Source organism: Hydra vulgaris, chromosome 11 (assembly GCF_038396675.1).
Source record: "Hydra vulgaris chromosome 11, alternate assembly HydraT2T_AEP".
In the NCBI taxonomy this organism is placed as follows: Eukaryota; Metazoa; Cnidaria; class Hydrozoa; order Anthoathecata; family Hydridae; genus Hydra; species Hydra vulgaris.
The window spans coordinates 16,104,774-16,117,405 of NC_088930.1; the positions used below are offsets into that span (position 1 = coordinate 16,104,774).

General features: G+C 33.3%; 1 protein-coding gene across 1 annotated transcript; it reads left to right on the top strand.

The window, feature by feature from the left end:
* Positions 1-1,386: 1,386 nt before the first annotated feature.
* On the top strand, positions 1,387-2,835 carry LOC136086880 (uncharacterized). The gene is made up of 2 exons (XM_065809376.1): positions 1,387-2,126; positions 2,217-2,835. Exons 1-2 carry the CDS (start codon positions 1,387-1,389, stop codon positions 2,833-2,835), a joined length of 1,359 nt encoding a protein of 452 aa, XP_065665448.1.
* Positions 2,836-12,632: the final 9,797 nt, after the last annotated feature.

Here is a 12,632-nt window from a genome sequence, read left to right on the forward strand (position 1 = left end):
TATTTATTTATCATCCAGCTTATAATGGAGTTTTAAAAACATATCTACTATATGATATAATCCATTTAATAAAAAATGTTAAAAAAACTTGGAAAACCTTATGCAAGATATTGCATTGTTGTCTTCAGAGATATTAGAGTGTCAGCTTTCTGAAGCTAGCATGGGAGTTACTATAGCAGGCTACATTGCTAAAAAAATTGAAAAAAAGATTTAAATGTCTGTCTTGTGGTCAAAAAATGGTTTCTACAGACCAAGATGTTCTTAATGACGAATATCTGAAAATATTATCCAGAGGTGGAGTTATATGTCCAAGTCAATCCTTGTCTGATTTTATTTGTCATCTTTTTAGTATTTTCGATATTATTTCTCCTTATTCTAGTCAAACATTGTAGTTATTCTTTATCAATTAAAAGTTTTGCAGAACAAATTTTTGAGATTTATTATAGCAGAGTTGATTTTACATGTATCACCAAGAATGGGGAATTAAATGTGGATCTTGAATCGTCAATAATATTTTTTATAATAATTTACAAAAAGAAACTACAGATTCTGTAAGAAAAGATCAGGTAAAAGAGTTTAAAAAAAGATAAAGAACTGATAGCTAATGCTAATAAAAGATTTTTTCTCAAATCCTTAATACATATAAAATTACAAACCTTTGTTTTTATTTTCTGATAAGAGTTGTAAGTAGTCTTTGCAATATTTAAGTTTGTTTTAGCAGCGTTTTGATACATAGCTATTTGAAAGCCTATTTCAGTATTTTATATGTTATTGGAATATACTGAAACAGGAAATCAGTTAGTGAAAAATATTGTATAGCATAATGTAACTACGTGATGATAATCTCAGGTATTCCTCGACCATTTAAATAAAATAATTATTTGCCATAAAAAAACTGTCCTCTTAATTTTTTCCGGAAAATGCGACAAATCAGGCCGTATAATAACAGTAGGCCATATGTGGCCTTAACTGGATTAAATACAATTTTTAATTATCCGTTATTGTATGTGGAACTAAACCTAGATCATGGCTTATCAATGCTAATGAATTTGATTTGTCAATTATAATATTTTGAGCTTTGGTATCGAGTTTTTTTTTGACATTTCCACCACAGAACTTGTTGCATTCACAATTTCAATACACGAGTTCAAGCGAACTTCTGCCATTATTAATATCGCGCATGAAAAAGTCCTGGAACGAACTTAGAAGGATAAATATTTATTTTCTCAGTTGCGAATTAATAATAAAATATATAAGATGAAAGTTAACTGTGCTGTTATTGGATGTACCAATAGTTCCTATAAGCTAGAAAAGTTGAAAGATAAAACGTGTTTTCAACACGAAGGGAAGATACTCTCCGAGTGTGGATGTGAGGCACCATTTTGAATGTATTGTTTCCCTAGTTTTAAAAGAAATAGCATAAAAAGAGAACAATGGGTTAGTCAGCTTAGACGAGAAGGAAATAAAAAAGGAAGTGCATGGAAACCAGGAACTGCAGATAGAGTATGCTCTGATCATTTTGTTGATAAAATTCCAACTGTTATGAACCTTAATCCAACAATAAATATGGGTTTTTATCAACCTGAACAAAAAAAGCCTAGAAGAACTTTAATGAAGCACCCAATCACTTCTTTACCATGTTCTAGTAAAATGCAACCTGTAGAACCTTTGTTGACTGAAAAAAGTATTGTCACAGAGTTTTCAAGTCTTAGTTTTAATGCTGATGTTTTATCACCTATATTATCAGACCATACGTATTCATTGAGCTTACCACAACTTAACTATTGTACTTCATGTGAATACAAATCTTCACTTATCACTTCTTATGTTAGTAAGGTAAATAGCCTTACTAATCAATTAAAAAAGTCAAAAATAAAACAAACAGTCAAGCTTAAACAAAAATTCTCTTGGAGATTAGTTAACAATGATAAAAGAATGAACTTTTATACTGGTATATCTTCGATTGCTATTTTTAATGTTATTTTTGGTTTGTTAAAACCATTTTTACCCTCCATTCGTTATTGGAGAGGCCCAAAACATTCACGTAGCAAAGTTAAACAACTAAAATCTATATCTAAATGTAAACTGTTATCACACAAAGAAGAATTTTTAATGACACTTATGAGGTTGCGCTTAGGTTTATAAAATGAAGATATTGCTGATCGTTTTGACATTTCAAAAGCTTTGTGTTCTAATATATTTACCACTTTTATTAGAATTATTGCTTATATTCTCGGAAATGCTATTATTGTTTGGCTCCCAAGTGAAGTCATAAAAAAAAACTTACCAGAGTTCTTCGTGAAAGCAAAGCATCACAAGTGTAGAGTGATTCTTGATTGTTTTGAAATATTTATTGAACGTCTAAAGTCCCTTTACAACCAAGCAGTGACTTGGTCTGATTACAAGCACCACAACACTGTCAAGGTATTAATTGGTATAGCACCAAATGGGTACATAACGTTTCTATCTAAATGTTACGGTGGAAGAGCATCAGATAAATTTATTACAAGTGAAAGTGGTTTTTACAATCTGTTGGAAAGAGGCGACGAGGTGATGGCAGACAGAGGATTTCAAATAAGAGAACTATTATTCCGTTATTGCAGTTTATCAGTTCCACCAGGTGCAAGAGTAAAGAGTCAAATGACTGCAACTGAATGCAAGAAGACTACTGATGTTGCGAACTTAAGAATTCACATTGAAAGGGCCATAAACCGAATAAAAACTTTTCCAATCTTAAAAAATGTTTTACCCATTTCTATGCTTCATCGTATGGATGATATTATTTTATCGTGTGCAGCTTTATGCAATTTAAAGCCTGCTTTAATAAAAAAATAATTCAAGCTTAAAAGTTTAAAACATAATTTTTAATTTAGTATTAGTCACGCGTGCTTAATACAAGGGGGTGGGGAAATTTTAGTCCAGATCTAATAAACAGGAGGATCTTAATTAAAGGTCAGATGGCAATTTTTTTGTTTTACACAACACACATAATTTTTTTATAGATTGACAATTTTTTACATCTGATTACACTGTAAGTTTTATTTTTTATCTGTGAATGATATTATATTTTCCATTTTTTAAGACCGGTTTACACTGAATATTTTTCTTATTTTTGACATTTCAACTTTTTTGACATTTCAGCAAGTAAAAATTAATAAGATTTGTGGGTAGGAAAATTTTCTGAAAATTATTAAAAGCCCCTCTACAATTACTCTTGAGTCTTGATTGAGATTTTTGTTAAATTTTCCCATCCACTTTTTAATAAAACCCTCCAGTTTGTTAGATCTGGACTAAAATTCCCACCCACACTTTAATTCCCTCCCCTTGTATTAAGGACTCAATAGTAAGCACGCGAGAGTATTAAAATTGTAAATTTTTTTAATTACTTGTAAGGGATGCCGGACACCACCGTGCACTTTTAATGAATATATATGTTTCACACTGCTACTGCTTTTTACTATTATAAATAGCTTGAATAACCATTTTGATTTTCAGTATTTTCTTTACCTAAATATTTGTACACCATTATTTGGATCTTATAATAAGACAATAAGTTATTGTTTCTTTTTCTAAACTCAATAAAAATACCAATTTAAATATAAGAAGGATTTTATAATTAAAAAAAAAAGATTTTACAATTTTGTTCCAATCAGTTAATAGAAAAATCTACAAAGACAGTTTTTAAGTAATGATCGTTGTAGTATTTAAAAAAATCAACTTTCATACTCAACCAACTAGCTTCATCGAATGCAACTTTATCAATTATATACCCATGAGCTGTCCATACCATAAAATAACAATTGTTCATCTTAGCAATTCCCATTTGAACCTGACATTGAGTATAATATCTATGTTTTTTATTAATGACAAACTTGTTATTTAAATTTTTTTTAATATAAGGAAGAGATATATTTGGATCTTGTGGTGTTGTATGGTTAATTGAAAATGGGCATTTTATTTCTAAACAAGCTGGTGGGCAACACGAGCATCTGATTACTCTATCAGGCCTTCCTCCTATATAGGGCATTTCAACATCTAAAAATAATCCGCATTCATTTACAGTTAAATTTTGATGACGAGATTTCATCACTTCAAAAAACTGCTTTGCTGCTTCAATTTCCATTGCTCTCCCATACTTTAATGCAGGTATATCTGGGTCAAGGGTGTACGACTCGCGGATTTTAGTGTAATTCGGTCAACGGGAATTATGGGATGCCTAGTACAGCCAGATTTATAAACAAATATACTTTTACAAAGACAACTTCAGGTTTAATTTACTTTAAAAGCAAATGCTTTGTTTCAACAGCGCTGATGAAGCTGAAATATAATAAATAATTTAAGCATAGTAGTATATTAATAGTTTTTTATACAATTACGTTTATTATTTATTTAAATAAAAAAAGTGGCATTATATTTAACGTTGGTAAAAGTAAGTAATAATTATGTTTTTTCTATTTATTTTAAAAAGAAATACACAACTGTCATAAGTTTTATTGAATTATGCATTACTGTTTCTGATATGCACATTTCAATTCTTAACTGCCCTCTACAGTATACACGTAGGTTTGCAACATAACTGTATGATAGTAACAAATAATTTCAATTAAGTTTCTTTCAACTAAGTATATAATCTACTTATGAATAACACGAGCCATTTTCTTAGGACATTTTTTTTTACGTGGAGCTATGTTGTGATTGTAAAACTTGACATAATAATAAATCCGCATATCAACAAAATTGTGGATCAGTTTTTTTTCCAAATGCAATGCATGTTCAGGATGAAGATTATAAATGAAAGTAACTTTGCAGTCTTTCTTAATTGCTTCAATAATAGTTCCTGCTAGGTATTTGTATGCAAATATTTTCTTAATGTGCATAAGAAAAATGGCTTCCATAGTTTGTACAGCTTTATACAAGAAAGAATTTGGTTGTAAATAATTAATTCTTCCATTACAATTCTTGATACTGATAAACTCTTCATAAGGATTACCAGAGATTTCAGAAGGTGGCTGAGACAAAATATTTCTGCATAATTGACATAAAGAAACTTTTTGGATTAGCCAACCAGCAAGATAACACAGAATCGGTTCTACAGTTTCAGAATAAATTTGTAAAACTGAACCCTGAATTTGCATTGGAGGATTTACATTACATTTGTGTGCTAATTTTGTTTCATTGAATAGTGAATTATTCACTATATTACTTTTTTCATTAATTAGATTAACACATGTTTCTAAAGTTATTGCTACTGTGAAATCTGATTCTGAAACACAATTTGTGTTTGACTTAGTTTGCTCAGTAGATAAAAGAACCAAAGCATTTTGGTATGCAGATTTAAACTGTTTTGACGTTGGTCTGTCATTCCAACCGCCTTTACTTCGTATTATTGAGAAAAAATTTTCAATGCGGTCTTGATTAAAACGGGATGTGCAAATAAATGGAAAACCTTCTGCAAGAAACTCTTATAATAATAATATAATGTTGTTTATTGTTGTTATTAGTCCCCAATGGCTGGAAATACCAGTCTGGCTCCTAGCTTTTTCAAAATACCATGTTGAAATCCAATTTTTGATTTCTTCCAAGTTTTTTATAGTCTCTCCTTCAGTTAATGCACATCTAGCTGGTTTGTCGGCAAATAACTTTCTAGAATTCATCATATCAAAAAGAGCGTCAATTTTTTTAAAGAACTCACATGTTGCCAAAGCATCTGATGGTAAAAGCTTTGCAATTATATACAAGGACATAGCTGCTGAAACTTGATGGCTGAAAACTTGTGTTGCCAATTTTACTCGCATAGATAATAATGGTCCAGGTTCCAGGTGGCTTTCTGTCAACTTTGGTGCAAGTCGAACTGGGTTTTGCTTGTCTATATTATACAAAGCGTGTAAGTATTTCCATGACACAGTTTTTCCATTTGTAGTTATATCATGCCGAATCAAATTATTTCGTAGATTTTTTATCAAGTGTGGAGGGTCAAAGATTATGTACACTTTTGCTTGAGCTGTAGGATGAGATATATATGGAGTTGTTTTACTGAATCCTAGTAACTTTAAAGCTGAAATATTGGTTGTATGTTGGTCACACACTAAAGCTCGTACAATTAATCCAGTTGAGTGCAGTTTATCGATGGCTTCCAATATTATTTTTGATATTAGTTTTTCTGATATTAGTTTTTAGCAATATTAGTTTTTCTGAACGAACACAACTGTTGCTATAAAAATATGCAACAGGCTGCTTCCACTTTGTGGCAATACCGCGAATCATTAAAACTAAAGCTTGATTTAATGGCTTTCCGTCTTCTTGAATGGCTATAATATGATCAAGATCCCTTTCATAATCTATATGTTGCTTGATTGACATCTCATCAAATACAAGACAACAATTGCGATCACGGACATTCATATAATCAACTCGCATTTTGAGTAATGCAAAAACTTTTGCAGTAAATCCAGGCTGTAATTTTCCAAATGCTTTTGACAAGAAAACAAGAAGTGTTGTCTTACTTGGCAAAGTAAAAAATTCTCTCAAGCAGCGAAATGCCTGTGGACTATGATACATAATCCGTAGCGAAAGCAGTTTATCATGAATTGTCCATCTCTTTCCTTGTTTTGTTGGTTTGTTCATTCTGAGTTGACTCTCAAAAAATTTAACTTGATCTTTGGACAGGTATCTCTTTGCAAGTTCACTAATATGCTCAATTGATCCATTGCATTTTTTATTATGCGCTTTTAAAAACAATATTTTTTTTTTTAACCGATAAATTTTCACACGGTTTAAGTGTAAGGCTTTTTGAAGCTTTCTCAATTTTTTTGTAGTTTTTTCCTTATCATCAGATTCTTCTGAATGTGCAGTGTCTGCACTATGAAAAATTGTTAACTCTTCAGACTGATTACTTGTGGTTTTTTTACTTTTTTTTCTTGGCTGAACTAGAAATCGTTCTATAGGTGCTTTTCTTTTAACAGAGATTTTTTTAGGAGGATTTGGTACATTGAAGATGGTTGGGATTGCTGATAAAATAGTCCTTTTGCCTCCAATATTTGTTGTGTAATACTGGGTTGGCTCAAAATGTTCACTGCACAGAGCATATGATTTATTTAGTTCTACTGAAGTTTTGTTGTCAAGATCTTGACGGCGGCAATTGATAACCCACTTTTTACATCTGAAATTAAAAGAATTATACATACATACATAACATACATACATAACATACATACATATAACATACATACATACATACATATATACATATAACATACATACATACATACATATATACATATATATATATATATATATATATATATATATATATATATATATATATATATATATATGTATATATATATATATATATATATATGTATATATATATATATATATATATGTATATATATATATATATATATATATATATATATATATATATATATATATATATATATATATATATATATATATAATATATATATCAATTAATTTTAATACTAGAAGGAACGTCTGAGTTGTTTTGCACTTGCAGAGCTCAGTTAACAATCCATACAACAGTTGTACAATTTTGGGCCAAAAATGGCTCAAAAGCTGTCTACCATACAGTTATGTTATAAACCTTCTAGCATACTGCAGAGGGTAGTTAAGGATTGAAACGTGCATACCAGAAACAGTTAACGGTATAAATCATGCAGTTTTTATAATACTCCCTGAAAATCTCTTAACTAACAAAAGAAACTTTAAAAAGTCGTTAGAATCAACCTATTTTTGTCTTTTGGAAATCGAAAAAATGACACATTTTTATCGACGTTTTTCCCTCGTTTATGCTGACAATTAACAGCTGCACAAAATCCAGCAGACATGATTAGGTAATCTTTAATATATTTAGTTAATTAAAAAGTAAAACCAAAGAAAAATCAATTAAAAATGACTTTATCAACCAATCACACAATTTAAGTTAAACGATTATAGGTATTCTGTGGCTTTTGTTTACAATCTGGCTGTACTACACATCCCAGAAGCCTTTGCGTCACCGATAACGCAAATTTAATGGATATTTTGCGGAGTCGTACACCCTTGATCTGGGTTCACAAATGTTAGCCCTGAAATACTTTGGTGTAATGACCACATATCAACTTTAATGCCCATGTTAATTTTTTCCATTTTTTTTAGAACATCTTGAGCTTTTGAAGCAGTTATAACTCGCTTTCGAAAATTAAACCAAAGCTCATTTGTGCTTTGACCTACAGTCATATGCTCTATATCAGTAACAATTATTTGAGTCATATTTGTTTTCATGCTTTCACTGAAGAAAAATTTATTGTCTGACATAACAATAATATCATCCATGGTCAAAATTGTAGGTTTGATAACATTTGAAGACACAATTAATTCTTCTATATAATAAATGTCAGGTTTAGGTACAACAGAAGTTATGATACTATGAGGAGCAACGGTTTCAATTGCTTTTGCTATGTCTGTTAAATTTAAATTTTTTAGGCCACAGTTAACTAATGGGTTGTAATTACGCTTTTAATTTGACACTAGGGAACGCTTTTTTCTTCCACGCCTACCAAATTCATCACAATCAAATTTTAAGTCACATATTTTTGATGGTGCTACTATGCTGCGGTTGGGAAGCCACTCTGATTTTGAACTAGTACAAGCTACATTCGTCAAACCATTTCTAACAGCAGCCTCAATTCGAAAGAGGGTTGCAGCAACATGATTATATGTCTGCGATAAACCAGCTAGACAAGTACAATGTGCAGAAACTATTTTAGCAGTTTTTTTATTAAAAATAATCCATAGCTTGTGAAAGGGATCATTAATTTTTTCAGATTTCCTACAGTTCCCTTTTAAATAACAGTATTCACTTTCTATTCCAACTTGATGGTAAAATAAAGGTTCAAGCCAGCCAAATTCGATTGTCAGATCAGGTTATCCTGCTACTGGTAACATGTAACCCAGTACAATCTGCTTCATGTCCTGCTGCCTTGTAGGATATGCCTTTTTAGGCAAAGGCTAGGAGATGCCAACTCCAATTTAAAACACCCCCTGCCTTGGGGCTCTTGGTTGAGTAAAGGCTAGAGATGGTGTCTCGATAAAAATACTCATCTTGGGCAGATGTTAAATGCACCCGGCTACTGTCTTGTAGAAGGCCTCCTAGGCAAAGACTTAAGGGGTAAACAGATTTCTATCTGTTGACCAGCCTCGCACCCCTTCTTCATCTATTAGGCTGGCGCAGATGTATTTTTAATACATTGTTTCCAGTGTAGGATGTTGAATGCTGGATCTTCTTGACTCAATGCATGGGTTTGCTTGTGTCACTGTTTTAATGACTAGGCAACTCATTCTATTATCTCCGAATGAGGGTACAGCTCTAAAACTCAGTTTTATGGTTCTGAGGCCGGCTGGTAGTCAGTTTTCCCGAACTCTGTGGTAGCTCTCAGAGAGGCTGATTCCATCAACAGCTAAAAAAAATCAAAGTATTAACAGTGCCATGTTGCGCATGGATGGTGTCCCTGTTTGTACTTTTGGTGTGCATTGCGGAGGCCACATTTGGAGCCCTTTGTTACGGCTTAGGGTTTATTAGTAGTAATGAGGCATTTGCTTGGGCTATTAAACGGTGTTCTGAGTACTATCTATGCTTTGAGTCAAGTTCTTCAATCTAATTTAAAAATGAATAAAGTACCAAAAATTATAAAACACAAAAAACCATCATCATCACCAAGTCCTCTAAACCTATCATTCACTAATATTCGTGGTCTTCGAAGTAACTTTTCTTCTGTTGAGTCTTATCTCTTGCAAAGTTCACCAGACCTACTTGCTCTTTGTGAGACTAATTTGAGTTCGGCTGTCTCATCTTGTGATCTTAGTGTTGATGGTTATCTTCCTCTGATTCGTAAAGACTCCAATAGTCACATGCTTGGCCTGGGCATTTACATTCGTAAGAATTCACCTGTTTGTCGTGAAACTAGGTTTGAATCCACAGACTGTTCTTTCATGTGCTTTCGTTTAGCACCACTTCACTCTATTGCCTTTCTCTTTGTTCTATATCGCTCTCCTTCATCTCAAGACTGCACTCTTTTTGATGTTATTTCTGATCATATTGACCAAGCCCTCTCTCTTTATCCATCAGCTAATATAGTTGTTGTCGGTGACTTTAATGCTCACCACTCTGAATGGCTTGGCTCTAGTATCAGTGACTCTGCAGGCATTAAAGCCTACAACTTTTGCCTTTCTCAATCTCTAACTCAAATAGTCAACTTTCCAACTCGCTTTCCTGACAACCCTAATCATTTACCTTCTCTACTCGACTTATGTCTTGTTTCTGATCCTAGTCAGTGCTCAGTTTCTCCGCACTCACCCTTAGGTTCTTCTGATCACAGTTTGATCTCTCTAAAACTAATATCTCATTCTTCTTCATCACCTGAATCCCCCTATTACCGAACCTCTTTCAACTACAGTAAAGCTGACTGGGATTCTTTCCGTGACTTTCTTCGTGATGGCCCTTGGGTAGAAATCTTTCAGCTTCCTGTCGACAAATGTGCTTCTTACATAACTTCGTGGATTCAGGCTGGCATGGAATCTTTTATTCCCTCTCGACGATTCCAGGTCAAGCCTCACTCTCCTCCATGGTTTTCCTCGCACTGTGCTGCTGCGATTGCCAATCGAAACCGTTACTTCCATATTTATCAGCAAAACTATTCTCCAGAAAACAGGCGTCTGTTTATTACTGCTCGAAACAATTGTAAAAAGGTTTTGTCTAACGCCAAAACCCGCTATTCTCAGGTCATGAAATCTCGTATCTCATCTCAAAAATTAGGCTCTCGTGACTTCTGGAGAATCTTTAATAATATCAATAATAAGGGCAAATCTATAATTCCACCTCTCTTGTATGGTTCAGACTTTGTCACCTCACCTAAAGACAAAGCTGAATTGTTTGCTAAAAACTTTTCATCAATATCATCTCTTGATTCCACTAGTTGCGTTCTACCTGATATTGCCAACAAACAGGTTGATCCTTTGCTTGACATTCATATCACTCCAGCATCTGTATCTAAAGTGATTTCCTGCCTAGATTCTTCTACAGCTTGTGGCCCGGACAACATACCTGTTATTGTCTTGCAGAAGTGTTCTCCGGAGCTGTCGTCTATACTCTCAAAACTATTCAACAAGTGCTTATCAGAGTCTTGCTTTCCAGCCTGCTGGAAAGCCGCATCTGTTATCCCTATCTTCAAAAATTCTGGGGAGCGATCTGATTCGTCTAACTACCGTCCCATAAGTCTTCTTCCCATCATAAGCAAGGTTTTTGAATCTTTAATTAACAAACACTTAATTTCTCATCTTGAATCTAATAACTTACTTTCTGACCATCAATATGGATTTCGATCTTCTCGTTCTACAGCTGATTTGCTAACAGTAATAACTGACAGGTTTTATCGTGCATTAGATGAAGGTGGAGAGGTTAAGGCCATCGCTCTTGACATTTCAAAAGCGTTTGATAAAGTTTGGCATGCTGGTCTTCTCCATAAGCTTTCTTCTTATGGTGTATCCGGCAACATCTTTAAGATCATTGAATCCTTCCTTTCCAATCGTAGCATAAAAGTTGTCCTCGATGGACAACACTCTTCTTCTTATTCTGTAACTTCAGGGGTTCCTCAAGGTTCTATCCTTGGCCCTATACTCTTTTTAATTTACATTAACGATCTTCCAGATATTCTCACATCTAAGGTGGCATTGTTTGCTGATGATACTACCATTTATTCTTGTCGTGATAAGAAACCAACACCCTCTGATTGCTTGGAGGGGGCATTTGAGCTTGAAAAGGATCTCACTTCTGCTACAGCATGGGGCTCACAGTGGCTGGTGAACTTTAATTCAGATAAAACTCAATTTTTTTCAGCCAATCGTTATCGCAATAATTTAGATCTTCCTATATTTATGAACGGTGATGTACTCGATGAGTCACCTACTCTTCATCTTCTAGGATTAACTCTTACTTCCAATCTTTCTTGGAAACCATATATCAAATCAGTTGCAAAATTAGCATCTGCTAAGGTTGCATCTCTTTATCGAGCTCGTCACTTTCTTACTTCGGATTCTATTCTCTATCTCTATAAATCTCAAATCCGGCCTTGTATGGAATACTGTTGCCATATCTGGGGCGGATCGTCTAATGATGCCCTTTCTCTTTTAGACAAGGTGCAAAAACGCATTGTAAACATAGTTGGACCTGCTCTTGCAGCCAACCTCCAACCATTATCACATCGTCGTAATGTTGCTTCTCTTTCTCTTTTCTACAAATACTATAATGGGCAGTGCTCTAAAGAGCTAGCGTCTCTTGTGCCATCTACTAAAATTCATTCTCGTGTTACTCGTCATTCAATTAAGTGTCATCCTTTTTCTGTGACTGTTCCTAAGTGCTCCAAAAATGCTTATTCGTCTAGTTTTTTTCCTCGAACATCAGTTCTTTGGAATTCGCTTCCTTCATCTTGCTTTCCTGATTCATATAATTTGCAATCTTTTAAGTCATCCGTCAATCGTTATCTTGCTCTACAATCTTCATCTTTTCTCTTACAGTAACTTCCAACTTTAATTAGTGGCTGCTTGCAGCCTTGTTGGAAGCGAAGATGTTTAAA